Genomic DNA, 25,049 nt, shown 5'->3' with positions numbered 1-25,049 from the left:
CAGAATGAAACTGTACCAAAAGAATTATGTTGCTTGCTCTGTTTTCACTTGATTTCATTTAGCTTTTTAGTTCTATTTCAGTTTTGTTTCATTTAGCTTTTTTTTTTTTTTTTTTTTTTTTAAATAATCATCATGTTTTGGTGATTCACATTTCACACCAGCACAGGAACAAGTCATGTAAATACAACACAACAAAATGACCCAGTTTGTTAATAGACATGCCAAATGGGTAAGAACATCCTTCCCTCCGCCCTTATCAACCATCACCTTCCCACACATCTCATTTCTATCCAAAAAAGCCTCTGCCCCAGTGAGGCCACAGCATCAAAATTTAGGGAGAAAGCCCTATGAATAGAAACCTGACTAAAGCTTTGGAGAAAATGCTTCCAAGTCTTGTTTCAAAAAGTGACTGCAGTGAGGCTGCTAAGGGAATTTCTCTGGAAACCTTAAGCGTCTCCACAGTCAAATGCAGCATGGGCAGCACTACAGCAAGCCAATGCCCCCTCCCAGCAAAGAGCTCCACCAAAGCGCCCCAACCATAACACAGGCAGGCTGCCTCCAGCGGTGAAAGGACACTCGATGCTTCATGCTCGCCATTAAACTTTCTCTCATTTAAAACAAGAAATACCTCTAAATTGTCTACGCTATAAAAGCTGTAAGCAAAGTTGCATTTAGGTCTTTCGGGCTGCGATGAATTTTAGTCACATCCCATTCAACAAAAGTACAGCCTCTTTGGGACTCTCAGCAAACGGCAGATAACAGCTTAATGCAATCCAGTAACAGGACACTGCAAACTACAGAGAACAAACAGGAATGCGTCTGCATACCTGCACACTCATTCTTGTGTTTTTCTAGGCTCACACTTTTAATTGGCTGAAGAAGTTTGGTGAAATCTTTCCAATTAACCATGCTAAGAAAGTAAGAACAAAATTCTGAATTGTTCAGAGCCACTAACATTTTCCTTACTCTTGGTCTTATGCTATCTGTTGAATTGGCAAGTAGCTCCAGCTCACCGTCAGACTGATTATTGTTGCCCATGTCCAACCTGTGAGATGAATGAATGAAATATGGGACATTTTTTTCACTCCCACATTCTTAAAATCAAGAAACAACAAGCTCAGCACCAAAGAAACTAAAAGGATGACAAATTGTATGAGTTTCTGTTCACATAAACTACATTCCTTGTTCTCTTTTCTCCCGAGCTACAAAGGTTCGTGAAGTACGGGAGATGAAGACAATGGTCTTAACTATGCAAAAATAACACATTTCCCCTACACAGAGATCCTCACTGCTAAAAAGAACTCTGGTTCTTCTGGCAAGAAAATTCAACGTCTATTCATTCCGCTTATGTTTTTGCCCCAGAAGTAATGAGATTATGCTAAGATTAGTAAAACAGAAACATATATGCATTAATAAAAGTAAAATACAACCACACATAAAAGTTAGCATTAAGGTAATATTTTATGATATATTGAGATTGAACAGCACATAGACACCTACATCCTATGGAAAAAAAAAAAAAAAGCAAAAAAAAAAAGCAATGAAGTCTGTCTATATGAACTTGAGAAAACAACAGAAGTATACAGTAAAGCAGAAATAAAATAAAATTATTATAAATGTCAAAAAGCAATTGCTGATATGAATTTCCATGCTTGGTCTTTCAAACAAATGTATAAAAAGGCAATCTAGAACATCAAACATCAATTTTTAAAATAACAAACATAATTACAATATAGCCTTTATATTTACGTACAGAACGACTGAGAAATGTTACCTGATTAATCCCCCAACACTTTTAAGGGAAACAAGGTCAACTCCAGTTTCAAACTTTCAAAGCGAGCCCCAAGCTTTCTCTCATTTTCACTTTAACTCTCTATGTTCTACAAGTTAAAAATCGCACCATCACGTTGAACAAAATTTTTTTTCTTAAAGTGACAGACGGACAATTTGAAGAGAAGTGCCTTGACAGACCCAAACGGGGTGTAGGACAACGTTCAGAAGTGTCCTTAAGACCAGCCAGCTAAGCCACCCCCGCATGGGCACCACTTCGCCCGCTCCTCAGCTGCACAGTAACACCTGGCGGTTCCTGCAACCAAAATGCAGCTCTGTGCCTCTTCTCTTTCTTTTTCTGCTAAGAATAAACAAACACTGCACCCATAAAAAAAAAAAAAAAAAAAAAAGCTAGGTGCAGGAGCAATGCAGAGGAGCTGCTTTCCCAGTCCCCACCCACTTCTTCCAGTCTTTCCAGACATACGACCCCGCAACACCACGGTGCTTCAGAGACCTCCTCTACACCGGGCTTGGCCTCGGGGACAGACCCAGGCCCTGGGGTGGCCCCGTGGGACTCCCCACCCTGGAGTGCCCCACTGGCAGCTGTCTGGGCCCGACAGAGCATGGAAAAGCATCCCAGGGCCAGGCCGCCCTGTGGACCGGGGGTGCCCGCTGCGCAAGGCCAGGCAGAGAAATGCCAGTGGGCTCCCAAGTCCTCCAAGGAACTTCAACTGGCAGAGGTGCTGCAAGGAGGTGGCCAGGATCTGCTCAGCTTGCAGTGTAACTTTCAAGGTATTCAAATAAGACACTATTTTTTCCGCTTGTAAGAAGTACCGGAGACTTGGCGCGTGTTCCAAGAGATAAAAATTCACGAATATTTTCAAAAGGAAAAGCGCTTTGCTTCTAAGGATGCTCCTTGTTAAGCCCGCTCTTTGCCATCAGCAGAGCCGTACCACAGCAATGGATTAATTGCTGCGCGCACTCCTTTCCTCTTGACCACTGCAGCAGAACTCACAGGCAGTGAATGTTTCCAGTACGCGCAGGTACAACGGGACAATGTTTTTCTCCTCCACTTACAAGTTAATTATACTTAAACCAGGCGAGAGCAAGAAATTCATTAAAAAAAAAAAAAAAGCCAAGAGGATATCAGGATATCAAACTCACTTCTGCAAGAGTTGCAGAGGTAGCTGACATGCAAACTTCAACATTAAGAGATTATTTTAAAGTACAGTATGAAAGCATGCAAGGAAACTGTAAATCTACCTTGGCAGATACTCTTTCTCCTGTATAAATATTATATATATTTTTAAACACAACTACTGATATGTTGCATTACACGGACATGAATGCCTATCCTATCATCAGGGAACTTCACATTAAAGTAACTCAGCCAGATACTATGTGCCTCTCAAACAGTAAAGCCATAAATGCTTGTTAAAAGCTCCCCGAGAAGTAGTAAATATTTTGTAAACTAGTTATGTATTTAAGATCTCTGGACAGCAAGAGAAGGAAAAACAATTCCTCTCCTATCTAAAGGTACCAATCAAACACACTATGCACATAAACATCGCAAGATGCTTGGTGGGAGAGTGTGTGTGTGTGTTTGTGTGTGTTTTAATTAACTCCTTGAATGCATACGATGAGCCAGCCACCCAGAATTAGCAATGCCAAACTCCCGATTTGATTCAAATGCAGTGAATACAACAGTGGGATTGTGAGGGCTGGTGTGTCACTCATCACTTCTCTCATCTGCGCTTTCGTTGCGTTCCAAGTCTAGTTCACAATTGCAGCAACTGGTAAATTATTGAGATGTTCATTAAAATCTATAATCTGTAACAGTCAACTTCTTCCTCAATAAGCATAAGCACCATAAATGAAATTAGCGAACACAGGACATTAATGAGTAGCCTGCAAATGCATTAATTCTTTCAGACTCATCTCAGAGAAATAAAATCATGTCGACTTTTGTCTCGGCAAAGAACGACCGTCTGAAACTTTTAACTGGCACTGCATTTGTTCTTTACATCCCAAACCCCTAGACCTAAATACGCAAGCAATAAAGTCATTTTCTGAAAGCATCTCCATGGAAGGCAAATGGTATTCAGCCCAGTATTAAAGAAATCTCGTTGTCTTACTTTAAATGAAGGAATAATCGCTCTTACTTCTACAGGTAGATTTTAGGAGAGTGGGACATCATTCTGAGCAAGCCGGTTGATAGAACGGCATTATTCTTTCTCCAAAATTCCCAGCAAACACAGTAGAAGAAGAAAGCTTTTAGGGTAACTTTAGCTAAGAAAAGCACTTAGGAATACGCAAAGTTTCCTTTTAGGAAAATGATTTCTCCATTTGACAGTGTTGGTACAACCCCAAAATAAATTCAGTGGGAGTCTGAAATGACTCGTGCAGTGCAGCAGTGAAGCAGCTAAGTATATTTTTCTCCTCCCAGCAGAGGCTTGCTTTACATCTTTGAGCCTCTCCTCTCTACACGCTATTCACTAGCGCACGGAATCTTTCCAGGGCACAGAACTGGTGACTGTCAGTGCTAAACTTGTTCTGCTGTCCCCATCCCCATTGCTCCCATCCACGCTTTTTGTCTTTTCTAGCTCTTCCTTTTTTCCTGTGGAAGCACTAACCTAACCTTTCTTCCACAAATGCTGCATACTTCTCTACCTTGAATTGGCATATTAAAAAAAAAAAAAAAAAAAAAAAAAAAAAAAGGAAACAGAAAAGAATGCAAAGGAGAAAGAGAAAGGATGCCACTTTATCCTGATGCCTAGCATAGCCTCTTTCCCAGCCTACAGAGAAATGTAAATATGCAGTAATTAATTTGGGTTTAAGAACATTCCATACACTAGGGACATTGTTAAGCAGTCACTTTATCTATTTCTCATTTACCAGATTTTATTAAGACATTAAAACTTTATGTTGGGTATTTTTGAGGTCTTATCATTCGGTAAATTTCACAGCTGTCCATGATGGTTCTGGCCGCATTATCTCTACCTTTTCCTCAAAGTAAACTTTCTTTCTATTGCAGCCATACCTGATATATTTAAGCATGATAACTCATCTTAAAAATAAACTTAAAAAAGAGAAAAAAAGGCAAAAGAAAAGTTATCATTTTTGAGACCTATAAAGCCAATTCAAGAGTGCCACAGGTACATCACAAAGTATATCCCAGAAGTTAATCTTGCCCTCTGTAATAAACAGAGCAGGTTTCAGTTACAATTTCTTCCTACTACCTTTCTGCAAACATCATCCCTCTCAGCATACGCGTTCTGATGCTCCTCTCTATCAAGCAACGGAACTGCCACAAACAGAAAGAAAGAAGTGCAAGTAACTTCTCGGGAAAGCACAAAAGCCCTCACATTTTTGGTACAGTAATTAATTATACATGCCAATTCACAAAATCTAGTGCAATTTACTACTGATGCTGAACGAATTAATGAATGTTTATTCGTCTGACACTCAGGATCATTTTCATTCCAAGCGCGTACCACAGATGCCCATGATAATGACCACAGACGCGAGAGAAGTCCCCTTGATTCAGATCTCTCGAGTTGGGGTGCCTCAAACTGCAAGCAGTCCAGAAACTTTACCAGGATACACAGACACATCATGGAAGAGACGACAGGGAAAGCAGAACAACCTTCCGAGATACAGGCAGACACTCGGAGATCTGAACTGCAAACAACTCCGCCTGACAAATCTTTACCTCCTTGCAGTTCGCTGTTCAAGTTTAAAAGGGGACAGTGGGAGACGGGCAGCAGCAGCACAACTGAAGTCAGTCATGCAGATATGACATGCGGGACCCCAGCGACTGCAGAAATGTGCTCCAAGAACAGAGCCTGCTGTGGATCTTGGCAAATAACCTGCTACGAACGTCTAAGAACCAGTCCTCATACATCGTGCAAATGTACACATGTGAACCCCGTGAGCACGTGTGTGTCTGTGCATCTGTGTGTGAGAGACAGTGCGTCCTCGTGGCTGTTTTCTGATAAATACACATATATTACACGAACAGTATCTACCCTGCGTATGTGTGTGTAACTATAGTCAAACACACGCAATGTAAACAAATGGTAATGATTAACAGAGATATTGGTTTGGATCGCCAATTTCAACTGCAGGAGGAAAATTGTAAAATAAATAAATAAATAAATAAATTTTATGTCCTGAGGTTCGTTTTTATTGCTTCCCATTTCTACCGCTTGCTATTATCTGCATAGCAAAAGGAGAGCAGTTTATTGATTATTTAACTAGAATGTTTACAAGTGCAAAGCTGGGATCCCTGAAAATGAATCGTACACCTAAAAATAAAGAGCAAAGAAGCTTGCTTTATATTCTGCAGAAGATGTTTTGTCCAAAAGGATTTGTTTGTATATAAAATTTAGATAAATATATACGATGCAGAGACTTCAGAGGAAAAAAAAAAGTCCAGCAACCGGAAAATGAAAGGACTTGATTCTGCTTTGCAGACTTTATAAGCATGCTGTTCATCACAAAGTTCAAAGAATAATCTAAACCGCTTGCTTATAAATTTCTATGTATGATCTTAGTGATGCAGATGAAATACTTTGGTCTACTAATTGCATGAGCGAGACAAGCGTGTTGCTGCGATGCTACCCCAGATTCGACACCACAAACGGTACCAGTTTCCTCAGGTAGTTGAACTAAGTTGATGCAATGCACGTGAACAAAACCATCTTTTCCTATTACCATAATAATAACAAACCAGAGGAAAACGCCAAATAGTCCATGCAAGTCTGGAAAATTAATTGTATTAAGGGAGCCCTTGGAGCAGCGCAGCAACGCCAATTCCACTTTCTAGCAAGGAAGTGTTCTGGTTGCAGAAAGAGGGTCGAAAGTGTTAAAATAGTTCTTTTCTGCATTTCCCGATTTTATTTTTCTCCGATCTCTTAATTCAAGCGCTCCATCCCATCCTTTCCGTGCACGCGTGTTCCTCAGCCCACTTAAAGTGTTTTTATCTTGCCTTCTTTTCTATGCCTTTACTACCCAATTCGGGAGGTTTGAGCGATGAACAGCTTGACTTAGCATATTTTTAACCAGCTGGTCTAGCACCTAGCTTGCATTGCATAGTCGGATACAACCAAATGTTTATACAGGAGGTAGCTTTCACGGAGATGAAGGAGGGAGAGGGGAAGAAAAAAAAAAAAAAAAGAAGAAGAAGAAGAACAAGAAGAAGAACAGGAAGAAGAAGAAGAACAAGAAGAAGAAGAAGAGTAGCCCGGGCAGCGCATCCCGCCCTCCTTTACCCCCGCACAAGTTGGAGCTGCCGGCGGCGGCCGGCCCCGGGATCCCCGGCGGGGCGGGCGGCGGGGGGGAAGCCCCGGCCGCCGGCTGCGGGGGTGCAGGGGGAGGCTCGGGGGACTCGGGGGGCAGCTGCGGGGGTCCCGCCGCACTTTCCCCGCTCGGCGGCCCCGCGGTGCCCGGGGGAGCCGCGCTGCCGGCCGAGCAACAAAAGGGCGTGCGCTCCGCCGGGCGGCCGCCAAACTTTCCCGGGAGGGCGCGGCGAAGCGGCCCCCCCCTTCCCTTGCCTTCCCCTCTCTTCCCTGCCCTTCCCCTCCTTCCCCTTCCCCTTCCCCTCCCCTCCCTCCCTCCCGCAGCCCCCCGCCGCCGCGCACCCCGGGGCAGCCCCGGTGCTGGAGGAAAAGGGGGGGGGGGGGTGCTGCCGCCCCGCCCCCCCGCCCGGCGGACACGCGGTTTGCACGCTGCTTTTTTTTTTTTTTTTGGAGGGGGGGAAAGGGGGGAAAAAGGGGGGGGGGGCGCAGCGTGCGCCCGAGTTGCGCCCCGTGGCCGCGCCGCAGGGCAGCGGAGACGCGCGGCGGGGAAACGCGCAATAAAGAATGGGGGGTGATAATAATAATAATTAAAAAATAAAATAATAAGAGCCCCCCACAACCCGAAACGCAGCGCTCCCCCCTCTGTCGCCAGCCCCCCCCCCCCCCCCCCGCCCCGCCAACTCGCCTCACCTTTCAAACTCCTGAGGTAAATCAGGGTCAGTGAGCATGCTGGAAAAGCGCAGTTTCCCTTTGTCACAGCAGCCACCTACGGTCGCCTCCGACTGAACCTGTCAAGTGAGCCCGAGCCCTCCACACCGATGGATTTTCTCTCCCTCCCTCCCTCCTCCCTCCCTCCCTCCCGGCGCGCTCGCTCTGAGCGAGGGCTCCTTGACCAGGCTCTTAAAGGGGCCGCGCCTCGCCGCAGACGAGACCCCCCCCCTCCGTGTCCCCCCCCCCCCGATGTCCCCCCCCAGGTCCCCCCCGGGGGTCCGGTCCCCGCCGGGGATGGCGGCTGGGGCAACGGGATGGGGGCGCGGGGCGGGGGGGGGAGCGGGTTTTGGGGTGGGGGGGTAGAAGGGGGGGTGAGAAAAAAAGGTAAAATAAATCCGGGAGAAAAAAAAGTGTGGGGGGGAGAGCGGCAAAAACAAAAATAAAAGCCCGGCAATCCACCTAAAGCGGCGAACCGGGAGCAAATCCCCTGCGCTGGGGAAGATCAGCGGAGAAAGAAGATAAAACAAGAGCAGACTGATTAAATTGAAACAGTTATCAACTCTGGGCGGGTTGAAATAGGGGAGAAAAGATTAGACACATAAAAATGTTACCAAAGGCATTTGTACTCCGAAGAATTTTCATTCCTTTCTCCCCCCCTCCCTCCCTGGTCTCTCTCTTTCTCTCCCTCTTTCTCTCTCTTTGGGGAGGGGAAAAAAAAAAGAAAAAAAAAAAAAAAAACACAACACAACAATCAGGCATTGTTCTGAGGGAAGAAAAGCAACTTTGACAGATTGAAATATAGCAGAGGCCCCTTCAAGGAAACCTGTAAACAACTTGTCACTCACTCTGTCGGTCTCACTGTTAGCTCTTGCTTTCCACAAAGTGCTGCGAACCGGCCTGGCAACACCACCAAAGTTTCCTCGGCTCCAAACTCCATCAACCGGCCCCGCACGCCAGCACCGCCAGCACGAACGACGACCACCACCGCCTCCCCTTCCTCCTGCCGGGACTCCTGGTGCTGGGGGCAGCTTTCTCCCCCCAAGGCCCCCAGCACACCCCTCTTCTCTGAGCCCCCCCCCCCCGGTCCCCAGCCCGGCTGCCGCGGCCAGGTGAGGGTCTGGGGGCTGCAAGTGATGCCCCAAGTAAATTCCCCTTGCAGCCCCCTGGAGCAGAGCTGGGTGCCTTGCCAGCCTGCCCAGCCAGTGGTCTGCCTGGCACCGAGCTCCCAGAACTGGGGTGAATGAAGGAGAGATGAGGAAAAAAGGGGGGAAAAGAAAAAAAAAAAAAAAGAAAAAAAAAAGAAAAAAAAAACACCCGAACTGCAACAAACTGGTCTCCCTATTCTTTAATGCACACATGCACACACACCCACACGCGACCACAGATCTTTACTCCATTCTTTCCAGTTCCCCAACCCTAATTCCTTTCTCTCTCCCTGCTTTAATTTGCAGCTGGACAACATTAAGGGCCTTTAAAAACCACGAGGTTCTGACCCCACATCAGTTTGATTAGGTCCGCTGCCCCCTCTCTTCCCTACCTCCCAGTGACACGGCGAGAGCAACTTTACTTTCTGCAACACACACCAAGTGTACGCGCGCATTCCCGCACAGCAGCCCTAAAGCGTTCGATATTTTCATGCCCACCGGCTTCAAGAACGCCCCAAATAAAAGCTTATTATTTTTATTAATATCCAACAGCCGCGCCGCTTAGCGTGCTCCTATTTCCCCACGGTGTAAATGCTCTAAAGCAGCCGGCTGAGGCAGAGGCCAGTCAGCCCAGGGCTGGCACAAGGTGCTATCGGCTACGAGCCCAGGACGATCATTTTGGCCACCGTGGGCTTGTGCCCGTCGTCCCCGTGGCACATCGTGCCGTCCCCACGGAGCATCGTGCCGCTCAGGAAGCGGAGTGCTGGAGCTGAGTTTGTGGAGGCGCCTTTGCTGCAGTTCGTACCAGAGTCTGCCTTACACCACGGCGCTCGGAGCGGAGTCACCGAGGATCTGTCAAATTCTGGCATGAGGGAGATCTAATGGCTCCTCGCTGCGGGGCAGGGTAAGCTGACTTCCTTCAGTAGCCCCTGGCAAATAATATTTTCCACAGAGGTTTGTTCACGGGAGCCTGACAAACCTCGTTACCACGTACACGGATTTTTTATTTGTTATTTAGTAGCTAGCCCTTTTAGGACAGCTGTGAGGTAGACACTGAGAAGGCAGCAGATGATTAAAAAGAACAATTCCAAATACTTTCCCTTTCATCTGAGCGTCTCAAACCACGTTACGTCTCACATTACTCCTCTGCAGGTAATAAATATAATTAGGGCTGATTCCAAAACTTTATTTGTATTGAAAAGTATCTCACTCCACGGGGGCTCCATTCAAATCAGCAAATCTCTGTGTGGAGTAGGAGGCTACTTAGTAGGAGAATTTGGCCTCAAATAAGGAAACTGAGATGCAGACAGGCTTAGTCGCTTGCCCAAGCTGACACAGTTAGCCAACTGCAGCAAAAGGATGAGAATAAAGATCCATGTGCCTCACAGTCGACAACAGTCCTTGCGCTGCTGAAACATGTTGGATATTTCAGCTGCTTTTCCCACAAAGCAATGATTTTTACATGCAGCTAAAACATACTTCATCCCTGTATTCATGTTTGTGAGTCCCCTTGGCCTTTCGTTTTCCCTTCGATTGCCCCTTTCTAGATGCTGTTCCTTCTCTGTCACTCCTTGCTTTGCTTCCCCCTTTTTTCTCACACTTGGCCTTGGGAGCAGTTTGCAGAGAGAAGCCAGTCAGAAGCCCCAGCTGGAGGAAAATGAAGGCAACCTTTTATTCAAAGGATCTGCAAAAGTTCTGGCAGAACAGGACTATCACATTTTGACTGCACGGTAGCTCCACTCAGCTCTCTAACCTCGTACCCATTTAACTCCACTGCACAACTGCCCTCCTTCTACCACGTTTGCCCTCTGTTCAGGTAAGGTGAGGCTGCGGTCTTCGATCACCCCTCCCTATAGCGCTTTTTATTTAAGCGTCTTCATACTCCTCTGAGTTTGTGTTATGACCAGCTCCTTGGTCAGCTCTCCGCTACTCTGATTACAAACCGGAGCAATCACCATCGACACCAGGAATTACGGAACAGGACATTGGCTAGACCAGGACCAAGAACCATAATAAAAGGGAAAAAACAAAACAACTCGCCAACAAAGAAATGTCGGGGGAGAAAACAAAGATAAATGAGCAAGAGGGAGAGCTGAGAAGGAGAGAGGAAGTGGAAGAAAGAAAGGAAGTGGAGATCATTCATCTGAATGTTTCTGACATGAGTCCTGCTTTTCCCTTACCCTAGTTTACAACACTTGCCCTTACCCCACTGTATTTTCTGCTAAGGTACTCATCTCCTCCTTCCTTCACCTCGTATTTTCTGAGCTCCCAGCTCAGTGGTGGGAAACACAGTTGGGCCCAAAAAGGAGAAAAAGTGTTAATCTTATTACTGTATTAATATTAATATTATTGCATTATTGTATTGATATTATTGTATTATTAACAGTCCAGGCTTATCTATAAAATTATGTTCTCATACTAAGTTCTGCTGCAATGGCAATAAGGAGAAAAAGCGAGCTCAACAAATGATTTGAGGGAATCTTTGAAAACTTTATTCAAATTGTGTCATCTTAGAGACTTGCTTTTTAGAAATTGTCAGGACATGTAACAAAAGCTGCCATCATATCAAAAACTGAAAAGAAAACAAGGAATTTGGATAAATAGCCACAAACGGAGAGATAAGAAAATGCAACTGTCCAATTTTTGACAAAGTTTTACCTTGTCCCAAAACGTTTCACCAGTAATAGCAAGTCCCAATAGCCCTTTTTCACTCAGCAAGTCATAGTTAAAAAGCCCATTCTCAGTGTTTGAGATCTTGTTCAATTCTCTCCACAAGCCTACAATTCAGGATGCAAGCCCAAATGCCTCCAAATGAGGAGAAAAGTGAAACCCTCAGCCCTTCCATTTGTTTGGTGAACCTGCATTTCTCTTCCTTTGCTTCCTTTAAGGGGTGCCCAAAACAAAAAAGTTCAGGTAAAACAGGGTAATTTGGGTTGAACTAAACAAAAAAGCTCTGATTTTCATTTAGGTGAAGGGAACAAATAAACTCTCATCTGAATTTTTGTGCTTAACTGAATTGTTGTTGCTATTGTGGTTCTCCAGTTCAAGAGGTGAAGCAAAAAAATCAATTATCCACCCAGCTCAAGTTAGAAATACCACAACTCTGGAATATTGCATAGATAGAATCCACAGGTCTTTATATGGGCATATGGGCAGAAAGAAAACCTTAAACTAAGCGATTTTATTATTATTATTATTTTTGAATTATCACATTATAACACTTCAGCCTAGTCCCTTTGGCAGCTGCTGCAATATAAGAAGTAAAGGAAGTGCTGGGAAAAAAAGGGCTTTTGTTGTTTCCACTGTAGGTTTTAATAATAGAGACCTACAAGGTCCAAGGAAATGTAAGATGTTCCACAGAATGATTTACTGGAAAGTTCTCACAGAAAATATGCAAAACTCTGAAGATCCTTACATGGATTTTCTTTTTTAGGCATATATCCAAAGCAACTACAGCACTAAGAACAAATCTTTAAAATTTCTAAGAATGACTGTTTTGGAACAGGTTAAGATAGAGTGAAGGGAGAATAGAGAGGGGTTCATACATTGACTGTGAAGAATATCTTGCAAATAATGAGTGCTTACTTCAGAGTATGGAAATGTTTAGCTACAATGCAGTTTGGATCATATGCTTCGGAACAGATTTTTCCTTTCAGTGTGCATGCCTAGCTGCCATTTCCATTAATGGGAATTAAGTACATGTGTCAAGAGGAGAAGTTAACTCTTAGAAATATAACTAATCTATGCTTTTTTTAAAAGAATGTAAATGCCACATCAGGCATGTTTGGTGTTGGCAAAATTGAGCGCTGAATATAGTATAGCAAAATCTGAGAAGGAGAAGGCGGTCTGGAGGACTGAAATTTCTGTGCTATTTAGAGTTTTTCAATTTACTGAATTTCTTCAAGGAAAAGTAAAACCTTCTCTTTTGCAAGTGGGAAGCCCTTATTTATCAGTTATTTATTTGTAGTTTTAGTGAGGGCCTGTCATCTGCAACCCTCCCTGTAAAAGAGAACTGACACTACCCTTAAGGAGAAATCTGAACCTTCATCTAAAATTTGAATTCGTATTTCCCTAAGGGTCACTAAATATTACAATAAAGTTCCTAATATTTTATTTTATTTTTAAATCATGTCTGCACTCTTTAATTCTGTTCACTGCACATCAGGCAGGGTAAAGGAACCTCAAAATTAATACCCATAAATAACTAATTTTTTAGAAATAAAAATATATGTAAACACATGTAAAATTAAATTACATTAATATTTTGGCAAAATGTAACTTCAAACTGTTAAAATGAGAGAAAGTAGAGAGGGGAAACATTCTTGACACCCTGCCCCCCGTGTTCCTTTATTTTGGTTACAGCTTATTTTATTTCTCTATACTGACAGTTAGCTACAGCGCTCTTTATTGTCTGTTTTACTAATCTTGGCTTGCACAGAAGCAGCTCAAAAAATAGATAAAAAATAAAACCAGAATGGTTAAAAAAATCACAAAAATAGAGGGGCATATCCATGGATAGGAACTGTGCTTGAAATGATTTAAGAAACTAACTAGATTTCAAATCCACAGCTTCTTGTTAAAGCTCTGAACATAAAGTGTTACTAAAATAAGAACCTGTTGCTTTCAGTCTTTTTTTTTTTCTAACTTCTTTTTTAAGCACGGCTATTTTGCATGCAATGTTCCGTCCTGATCGAAGACTGCAGCCTCACCTTACGCGCAGTCTCCGTGCTCTGCTTCCATCCTAATCAGGATGATTTCTTTCTGAGTGACAGGCCTGTTTGCCGCCAGTGCCCAGCCGTTCTCCAGCCTCTGGGAAGGCAATGCCAGCAGGAACGTTCCTCCTCTGTGTCATTTGCAATGACTGTTACGAACATGTAAATGCCTGCTACAATATACCGGACGATGAACTTAATTCGTTTCATACAGATAACCAACTCCCATCAAACGGAAATGACTCCCTTTTCCCCTGGTGTGTGTGTGGAGGAGTAGCTGGTAGAAAGCGAGTCTCTTTTGAACAAGCAACCTCAGTTTTATAGCCAAACATAAGCTTCTGAGCCTATGTATCGTAATAACACAACTTTGATCTATTTATAAAAGTAGATTGTGATTGTTGAGCATGATTCAAAGCATGCTGAAACCGAGATCTTTCCGCTCAACTGAGTGGGCCTTTCTGAGTCTCTCTCGATATATTTCTTACAGGTTTTATCACCACACTCTTGTCACTTCCCCAGTAATAATGCTTTTTTTAAAAAAAAAACAACCAACCAACCAAACAAAAAAAAAAAACAACAAACAAAACACCACCAACAGAAAAAAACATACCACTCATCCACTGAACAGGGCTGTAGTCATCATATTTTGTCTCTGTATTTCAAGTCTAAATGTGCTTTCCCCTATAGCCTTACTCTTCTTACCAACCTGTGCACTGAGGACACTGGGTTTAAACAGATTTGCTTCCATTGATTGTCTGATATAAAACAAGCATCATACAGTTGAAAGCACAAAGCTCTTTTGGAATAATCCACTGTGCCTAGTCCTGTGTACTTTGTGAAGGCATTCCAGCCTTCCTCTTGTGGTCCTGAGGTTTGCTCTCATGTTTACAATTAAAATTCTCCAAGCCCGCAGGTACATCTCCTGTCTGCTTCTCCTCCCTAGAAGTGTCTGTCTTCTAGTGCCATTAGGATCGTTTATTACACTTTTACCACAGGGCTATCAGCCACCTTCAGCTAAACAGCCTGAGCTTGTTTGTGGTGGGCACAACACAAGCACATACGGCTCAGTTCATGGTTGCCCTCCACTTTAGATACTCAGTTGGATTAAAAGAAAACAGAGAATATAAAATAATCCCAAAGAATTTTACCATTTTCTATTCACTCTGTACTGGAACCTTTCCAAACCAGTTTAGAATTTAGACTGTAATTGTAATTAAACACAGAAAAGGTAAAATTCTTGCATTCTGTCAATTGTTTGCCTATTTTATGCCTTCTTAACCCATATAATCACAAGAACTCATTTAAACACTACATAGCAAATGTTTCAAAAAGCATAGATGCTGAAATGCATGGGTTTTAAATTCAGAAAAAATCTGTAAGTACATTCCCTTTCTCCTGTACGACGCACACAAGTTCCCTGCATTACATATACAGTCTGTGGTAAGATTATTACAAATTAGTGTTTATTAAATGCACTCTACTGATATTTAACTTGTTATACATGTCACTGGGAAGATCAAACTGTAAATTAAGCAATGATTCTAATGACATTAAATGCGTCTCTGTAAGAGGAGTCATAAAATATGTTGCTATCTTACACCTTGCACACTGAAACAGCAGTCAATGAGTATGTAGAGTTATGTTTCATTTTTAAAGCTACAAAAGCATACTATATGCGTCCATGTATTTTAATGCAGCTCTGATGCAGTTTTATCAGCAATTTTCCACTTTTGGGTAAAAGCAAAAGTGATGCCATTTGGTTCTACTGAAACAAAAAGCTGAACTCCTACTTCCCAACACACAGCCTCCAATTCAGCCACTATTACAGAGAAACAAATACATAAGCATAGTGTAAAACAGCCCCATGGCTTGTTGTTATTGCCAGTTCTATCAGAAGCTAACTTTTGCTTCTGATCTCTCCTTACATGGGACAGCTAGAGGCTGGAAACATTGCTGGGGTAGCATGGTGAGGGTCCCTGGGAACGCTCCTGCACCTTGTTGAAAAAGCAGGGAAAGTACTGCTACAGTATTTTGAAGCGTAAGTGTGGGGAAAATCAGAATATCTAGGGACACTTCAAAAGCCCTAATGCAATCCAGGTACAGGGTAGACAACCTCCTACTAACAATTAGCCTGTAAGCAAGACAGATCTTCAACAGGTGACACTGAAGTATATTCAGAATATAAAAGAATCAGAAAGGAGATAGTAAAAAAAAAAAAAAAAAAAGCAAAAAAAGCCAACAACAAGAAAAAAAAAAGACAACTGGATTGAGACAAATGTTCATTAAGATTAAAACACAAAGTAGTTTCTCAGGAATGTTTATCAAAGTAAACTTACGTCATAAATTCTTCTCTGCCTGGAGAAGATCCAAAGCTGAGTGTCTCTTCTCTTGCCATATAACATTGTACTCAATCCAGACTGCACATTTGGTCACCCGCTTTTCCCTTTAAATAACACTTTCTATTTCTGATGGGGCTTTTGTTTTGCTTTACAAAGTTTAATTTCTCTTTCTTTGTTGATGCGTTTTCCTTTTGTCATTATTTCAGAGTTGTGCAAAAGTAATTAGTGACATGGTGCCAAGGACCGAACCTCGCAAGCAACCTAAATATTTTGATTCACTGAGAATGCAGTCCATAATTTACGAAGTGCCTGACCCCTGTCCAATAAATAAAATAAAATAAATTAGATAACTTCTGCATGTTAACAGCTTTAGGCATATGCAGAGAAATATCAAAATGCAGAAACAATGAATGCCATCACATCAGGTATCAGATACTCTTTTAACACTTTCAAGAAACACAGTCACATTCTTACATACCTTTTTAGCACTTGACCCTATCTGATCAATCCTGTCAACCACCTCTCCTGGTATTTGCATGTAGCCACAGCCCTTTCTTGAGAGCAATGTGGTTCCAAATCTGAGCAAAGATTTCACAGCCGAGAATGTCACTGGTGAAACTTGGTTTCTAATGAATTCTGAGCTAGCAATAAAATGGCAGCAGGTGGCTCCAGGAGTGCAAATTGCATGAACAGAAAAAGAGACAAGAGACACCTACTTTTTTGTGTGTCCACGTAACTTGCCTTTTTTCACTTTGCCATAAATTTCTCAGTCTGAAATTTCTCAGTATTCAGGAGTCTGAATACTGTAGTCAAAGTTAACCTGGTACAAGCAGTTGGGACAGGTTTTGGCACAAAAGCAACTACACAGAGCCTTTTGACTACAGTTTCTGAAAAGGTCACAACTTTTAGAGAGATTTATCGGCCATGACACATTGGGCCACTAAAAAAATGCCCATGACATTATCAGGGATTTGTGTTTAATTGTAAGACAAAGATGTACATAGTTTAATGGAGCAAATTTTCTTATACTGATAGTTCAGAAAAATTACCACAGAAGTTAAACAAGAACTTTGCTTCAAGCACAGAAACTACAGCCTGGTTCAAAACAAGAGAAAGTTCCCCACTATGTTATGTTCTCGACGTTTTAAAGCAAGGCAGACTCAGGCTGGACAAGGGGTCTGTAACCAGAGAGGGAAGCTCATTCCTAGCCCTCATCTGCTGCTGGCTACCTTAAATTGTGTAGCCAGGCTGCCCATTTTCCTACACTGCAAGGAGTCCCTGTGAAGTCCTCTACTATCTTCTACAGCCCTGACTTGATGGTTCTGCCTCAGGCACAAATGTTTCTTCACTACTTCTCTACAGTGGTCACTGGCATTTTCAGTTCATTAATATAAGTGTGAAACACCACCTATAACACTCAAATTTTGGGTACCCCCACTGTAGTGTTTTTCTACACCAATGGTCAATCATATACTTTTAGTTTTGTCTTCTGTCCTTTACAGGACTATCTAATTCTCAAAATAACTCCTATCCCACAACCACTTTTCCAATAAGCCCTTGTGAAGATCTTTTTCAAAAACTTGCTTTAGAAGCCAAAAAAGTCTAATGACTGTCTTCTACTATTTGTTGACAAGCTCAAGGAATTATCATTAGACATCATTTTTCTTTACAAAAGCTATGCTGACTGATAGCTATAGTATCAGAGTACTCATCTATATGTCTCCTAATTTTATTTTTTATTACTATTTCAACCAATTTATCAAGTAAGGAAAGAAAATTCATTAGACTAATTCTCGGCATCAATTCTACTGTTCAATTAAAGAGAGGCAGAAAAATTGCTTTCTCCAACCTTACAGCTTAGAAGCCAATATTAAAGAAAAGACTACATATTAAGTTAGCAGCCCTATTTGAGCTAACCATCAATTTTCAGTAGCACATTTTGGTATATCCAACTGTACCTGATACTCTGTTGCTCTTCATTTGATGGGTATAGCACCTCCTTTTCCTTCACTTTTGTCTGTGACAGTAGCTAATGCTTAATATAGAAAAAGAATGGCTAGGGGTTAGATTTCCCTCTTAAATCTTCTGTGATAGAATGAGGCAAGGAAATAATTTGGCTATTATTTCTGCACATGGTTGGACTAGCCCATATAAGGAGAAATACAGTATTTTTTAGTAATGATCCAGTGACCTGTGTTTACAAATCCCATTACAGAGTTTTGTGAAATGCTTGCACTATTTTCTTAGGTGAGACAGAATGCACATGAAACCAAGACAGAAAAGTTTCAACAGTAACCTAAACCTGACAGACTGATTTTTTTAAACTATAATAATAATAATGATAATAATAATAATAAATGTATATATAAACCTTATAAAATACTTGCTGGCATTAGAATTTTAGCTGTGAACACTGTTTTCATTATTGGTAAATATATGCAGTCTCCTTGCCACTCTCCCTGATACCCAAAAAGGTCCCATAACATGACCTATCCCTAAAATACAGAATATTCAATGACAAGTTCTTAGTACTGTATTTTTAAAGGTTGCTATAAACACAATCTGTGTAACAAAATGGTTGTTCATATGTGAATATTCAGTTATTAATATAAATCAGTGAGTACAATGTGGGGAGGACTACAGTCAGCAATCTTCTTGGAAACAGTCTGACTATTTTGATTCACAGGTTAACCCAATCTGGGAAATAACAGAAAGGAGAATCACTCCCACATACATGGGCAGTACAAAGGCAGAAGACTTGTTACATATGCTTAACTGGATTCCACATCATGTGGACAGTGAATCCCAGACATCTTTGTTGCATTAGCCTGACTGCACATAGTCACTCTTTGCATAAACCAGGAGCACCTGTCTAGGATTTTCAGATATTCAGCATCTGTTGCTGAAGAGTCAGATGTTGCTAAGCCATTGCTGGCCATCCAAGAATCTCACAGATCACTGCACAAAGCAATGAGGCAGTAGATTATCACTAAAAGCCATACCATATTGCCCATTTCTTTACAGTTTGCATGTCTAGAGAAGCATCAAACTTCCCTTGTTCACTAAGTCCGTTACAAGATGGAAGAGGATCCGTATAAGCAACACATACAGGTCTTGTGTCATCATTTTAACCTGGAAGCTAATACGGATCATTTCTATACCAGTTGCTAAAAGTTTCCTTACATTTAGACTACAGACAATTCTTACTTCTGGTGATCAAAACATATCTGTAATACTTGAAGTCATCTCCGTGACCATACTCCTTCCACATAAGCCCTTATTTGCAGGGCTTTTAATTTTTCTAATTATTTTTCTTTTTTTTTTTTTTTCTCTTTTTTTTTTTTTTTTCTTCTGTGTTAAAATACACAGCTAAAAGAAGCATTCACAGAAAGCATTCAGTTGGGTTGCTGTGATCCATTTCAAACATCAAAAAAAAAAACACAAAACAAACAAAAATAGTGAAGAGATAAGTGTGAAGTGCCTTTATGAATATAAAGAATCTATAAAGCCGTCACTAGGTGGGTCCATAGCAATGGATTAGACTTTGAGAAATGTTACATGCAAAACATTAATGCTTAAAACAGATGCAATACAGACCAAAAGAGACTTCTGGAAACAGGAAACCGGAAAATGAAATGGGAGATTCTTTCCTCCAGCTGCAGTCATCAGGCCTTGAAACCATGGGGCGGTATTCTGCACTTCTGCCTACCCCTGTAGGTGCTTCAGTGAGGAAGACTACAGTTCAAATGAATAGAAGTTGCTTGTGTTCTCTGGTAAGAAAGTCCACACGCTCACATAAAAGCAGTATTTCTCCTTTCTGTAGGAGTAAGACTAAGGACGAAGGGAGGCATTTTTACAGACCCAAATCTCTGTCTGCATCTTCAAGCCAAAGGAGGAATGTTCCTAACTCATCCTTGAAAGTATTTCATTGGGACAGTGAGTGGAAAGGAAAGTGTCATTTCTTAAAGTACTTTCCTCTTGAACTGCCATAAGAGTAGGGTGTGGATTCCAGGCAGAAAATCCATTAATTTTGGTCTGGTCACATTTATTCAGATCTGGCAGCTCTTCAGCCGAGTGGGAAACTGCCCCTGCATGACCACCATGACAGCAAGGAAGGAACAACAGGTATTTTCTCATTTCTGCTGAGCAGAAGCTCCTATCAGGATACAAAGATGATGGAAAATGTGGGTGGATTATTTGGTTCCAGCTGGCTCCACATCACACAGTGAGGAAATGCCACGATCTTTGACAGGTTCATATTAGCAAAAATCAAGTGAAAGATTATGGGAAAGCTTCCCATTCCATTATCAAATAATTTGGGGGAGGGAGAAGGATGGGAGACGAGCAGTTTTTATTTCTAAGCTCTTCAGGAACTGTCTATTTTTATGACCCTTTTAGTGTTGAAAGCATTGTCTGAAATAAGGACTGATCTCCAACGATGTGAAAGCAAACCTATCGTTACACTTTTCAGAAAATGTAAAGCAGGAATAAATGAGCCATTTTCATTTGGTGGAATGCAGCAGGTCTAACTGACTAATCCGCCATAGGTGCAAAGGCCCCAGGGGCACCACCAGCCCTGCCCACCCCTGGGGTACCCCCAGCTGCTCAGGGCCCCACATCAGCACCCAAGGGCCGTCAGCCCCTGCTGCAGGGAGGCTCCAGCAGGACTGGATCCAGCTCTGTGCTGCCCTGCCCTGCCCAGCCATGTGCCCTGCCCCCTGCCCCCACCCACAGGCCCATGTTGCAGGCCTCAGCCCCAGGGAGGTGCCCCATGCTTGGGGCTGCCCTGGTGCTCCTGGCCCCCATGCTCCAGCCTGGGCTGTGGGACAGGCCCTGGCTGCCAGGTCCTGCCCAGTCACCCAGGGGAGCCCCTGTGCTCCCCAGCTACCAGCCCCCAGGGAGGAGCCAGCCCCTGTGTTTACCATGACGATAGATCCTGCAACGCAACCCACCTGTAACACAACCAATAACCAAATGCCAGTAGTGAAACCCACCCAGTAACCTCCAATAAATAAACCAAACAAAAATCAATGGAACTGGCATCTACCCTTCTTCCCTACGGAGAAGAGAGTGGGAACACACCAGTCACACATGAATGCGCTGTTCCCAGTTACACACGGGAGTTCTCTATATAACATGAAATTGTATTGCCTTAAACACTGGATGGACTGATTTGTGATAGTCAATAAGGAAGTAGTGGGAACAGTATTCAAATAATATTCCCTGCCACTGTTTGAATTCAGTGCTACCGAGGAACCCCTCCTTCCCCTGGGGAACCATAGCTGAAAGGCATCTACTCTGGATCTTCCTGGGCTACTTCTGTCAGGAGCTGAGAAGGGACTACTTAGTTCCTCTGAAACACAGCCATAGAAGGAGGAAGGAAGGGCAGCACGAATGGCTCTGCACCCCATATCCACAACAGTTCAGTGGTTAAGAATTACTGAATTCATCCCAGAAATGGAGAAGCTGCGGCCAGCCTTAAGGCTACAAATTCATGCCTTGCTCTTCCTGACAACTTGCTCTAACTGCAACATGTTAAAGCTGTTACTAAAGGCTAGTCAAATGTAGTAAGCCTCCCTAGAAGCTGCTATAAGATGCAGGAAGCTCATTTACATTGGAAAGGACGTGGCACAATGACAACATACCAACAGAGCGGGGAAGGTGCCCCACCGAGAAGATGGTGCTCTGGATTCCAGACCCTATTCTGTAGCCTCTTCCTTCATTTTACATCAAATGGCTATAGATAAAGTATTAAAGTTGTTTCATTACTTAATTCATTATGCTAGAACAGAAATCACTTTCTGCAGCCAAATTAATCTTTTATTTTTTCTAACCAATTTGAACCATTTCATTAAGAGAATTGCAGGATCTCGGCCAGTCCCAGATTCTCCTGCATTCTGATGGTTGGGCCACTCTCCTAAAAAGTAGGAAATGCACACCTGGCCTCCCTTCAGTGAGAGAAGAGACCAACTCACACAGAACAACATTCTGAGAGATCTCTGAGGAGGAGAGGTGCTACTCTGCTCATTTATACCGAGACAGCAGCACTTCTAGGTGAGCTTTATTTTAAGTTAAATAACTCATGCAACTGGGAAGTATAGGCACAATCAGGGCAGACAGAAGCTAAGAAGAGGTTCTTGGGATCACAAGATTTCATTTAGGCACTTAACGCTCTGTCACTATTCCACTTTAAACACTCGCAGATCTGAATCTAAGTGCAGCTCCAATTAAAGAGAACAAGATATTCCCTACGTAAAGAAAATGGATGTGGTTGGAATAAAACTCCCAGACAGGAAAGAGGCTGGAAATACTTGTAAACTCAAGTGTTTTAACCTGATATTTAGCAATCCCTTAAAATTACTATCTTTTTTTTTTTTTTTTTTCTGTAAATACTCATTTTCTACAACTTCAATACCTGCTCAAAGCCATTCAAATGTTCAAGGAGTGGCAACAGTTAATTTTTGTTAAGTATTACTGTCAAACTGCACTACGATATATTCAGAATTCCTCACATGATTCTTCCAGTACAGTTAAACAACACACTCAGCCAAGACAACATAAGATAGCAGCACTATAGTATGAGCTAAGTACTATTATATCATCAGGACACTCTCAAATGAACACTCTAAAGACACTTTCTGAGCAATTTTGGCTACAAAATTAACCCTTTTTTGATTTCAACATACATCACCAAAATAAGTATATACATAATCTAATCTCTAGGTATAGAAAATGTAATTGAGGTAAGGATGAGCTGCCTAATAGTATGCACAGGCAACTGTACAGTAGAAATTTCCAAGTTTATAATGCCAGTGCTGGTCTAGCTTCTTTCAGATCTTTAGGCAATGTTTTGTCAAGTCTAGCACTCGTATACTAACTCTAAAAAATAGTTAGCGTCTATTTTGTGGGGCTTCCAAGAGAATCTAGTTAATGTTTTTACAGCATTTTCAAAAATACAGTGTACTGTGTAAGAGCACAGACTTCCTAAAAACCTGACAATGGATCTGGAGTTTTCCTTTGGTGGAATGGTTGCTTGACATCCATGATTTCTCTCATCAAGAGACTGTTTTTTTTCACTGCTAGTATGTTATTAACTTCTCTGAGTAGATGGCAAGGATTTGTGGAAGCCAAGACAAGAGTTCAAAACAGAGGTGGATCTCACTGGGGCTATACTCTGCAATTTCCTCTGGTGTCTTCTCATCAATCATCTGTTACTAAAAACACAGAGATGGAATGGAATACTACTTCCAAGGGATGGAATACTACTTACTGGATAACCTGGATGCGTAGCAAACATTAATTTGAAGAAAACCCAATGTTTTTCATACTTACTTTGTATTCTTTTGGATTTATAGCTGTTCTAAAGAGGTGAGGCTAACAGTGGTGGCCATTGTATGTAACATGCTGTTTGGAGTGGTATTTGGATTTAGGTCAACTGAGGATTTCACTTTACATGCATGTCAAATAGCCAGGATCTTGAATAATGTGGACAAAACAGAAAAAAAAAAAAAAAAAAAAAAAAAAAGTTTGTTAAAAATCTATTATATTATGTGTGAATAATGCTGAAAAAAATCCTTCTCATCTCATATTGTATACTATTTGCTTCCAATTAAGCTGAAAAAAAGCAAAAAGGAGAGGAAAAAAGCAAAAAGACCAACAAAACTCAAAACTTTTAAAGTTCTTCAAAAAGGTTCTCTTCAAACAGCAGTTCAAAGTATAGACTGGTTCTTATTTTATCTTGAGTTGGCTTATCCATCCACCATAAGGACTTCTTTAGTTCCTGTAAAACAACTGTGTGTTCAGGAGAGTGTCTATTCTGAAAATGTTTCTATTCATAAAAACAGTCTTTCTGAATTCTAGCTTTCCAGTATGTTTGCAGCTCAATGTGAGATTTACTGGCTGACAGATAAAAGATGTCTTTTTCAAGCACCAGTCCTGAACACTCAGTAAGGGATCATAAAATCAATCTGGTTACCTAGTGGCTCATCCAGCAACAATAGGAATAGACAATTTGTTCACTGTCAACACGTGGACAACTCCATTGCCTTTGCTGTCTTCAGTGGGATCGTATGGTTTAGGCAGAACACAGCCTTGTGGAAGAGCTACATTCAGACGTCTGCTCCTGATGCACCAAACAAAGGAAGTTTCATACTACTGTTTTCTGAAGCCGCCGCTCGTATAGTGTAGAGCAGGGGTCGGCAACCTTCCAACGGTGATGTGCCAGATTGTAATTTTCTTTCCCGAATTAGAGTTTAAGAATGCTGGCAGGAACTTTGCAGGAGCCAACAGACGCTGCCTCTCAAAGAGGCAACATGCTGCCAATCAGCTGATTGGCAGTATCTTGCCTCTGTGAGAGGCAGGGGCTCTGGGTTCCCAGGGAATTAGGATCTCAGTAGGAGCCAGTGCTTCTCAGAGATACCTCCTGCACTGGCCTTCCTATATGCTACTCTAAATCTGCCCTATGGTGTTGATACCATGTGTGGCCAGATCAGAGCTTTTACCTTAAAAATGTGTCCAGAATTCAAAGCCATATCCCAGTTTGAGCACTGGCTCTAGCACGGAGGCAAAGGACCAAAACAAAATAGAATTTAGTGCTCCCTGAAGCCTACGAAGTCATAGGAAATAAAATAAATGTTCTCAGTTGTCCAAATTTGTTTGTAACTCTGAGTTTCCATCATGAGACATGTGGTCAATGTCAATGCCCAAACACAGATTTTAGAGAAAAAAAATCACTTAAAACAATTACATGTGCCCTTGCACTTGCTTCAAATTCACGTACCTCTTTCACTTTCAGGACTCCCCAGACATTTTCAGTTAGAGAGGAAATATACATACAGGCAACACACTGCTTAGGATAGAATAGATCTCTGCAATCAGCCTTGCACATTTTAAAATGGAAAATACTTAAGAAAAAAATGGTCATTTTCCATGATTTTTTGAGAAACTCAGACCACCTTTACTTCTCCCCCTTCTCCCCCCCAAAAAAAAAAAAAAAGTTAAAGAGTAAAAGACTCTTTCCACCTCTTTCAGCTTTTGAGTGAGCTGCAGCACATTTTGAAAGCATGCAAATTG

The 25,049-nt window shown here is 42.1% G+C and overlaps 1 protein-coding gene across 1 annotated transcript in view; it reads right to left on the bottom strand.

Moving 5' to 3' along the window:
• The window catches only part of SOX5 (SRY-box transcription factor 5), a 290,578-nt gene extending 282,689 nt beyond the window's left edge, over positions 1-7,889 (bottom strand). Inside the window, exon 1 of the mRNA XM_084290955.1 lies at positions 7,761-7,889. Coding sequence (XP_084147081.1) covers positions 7,761-7,798 — 38 coding nt within the window. The 5' untranslated portion in view covers positions 7,799-7,889. The remainder of the gene's footprint in view (positions 1-7,760) is intronic.
• Between the last annotated feature and the right edge of the window lie 17,160 nt (positions 7,890-25,049).

The sequence above is a fragment of the Netta rufina genome (assembly GCF_964035555.1).
Source record: "Netta rufina genome assembly, chromosome: 1".
Lineage (NCBI taxonomy): Eukaryota > Metazoa > Chordata > Aves > Anseriformes > Anatidae > Netta > Netta rufina.
Note: the sequence above shows the minus strand (reverse complement) of the source record. Positions and strands in the feature narration are given on the sequence as shown.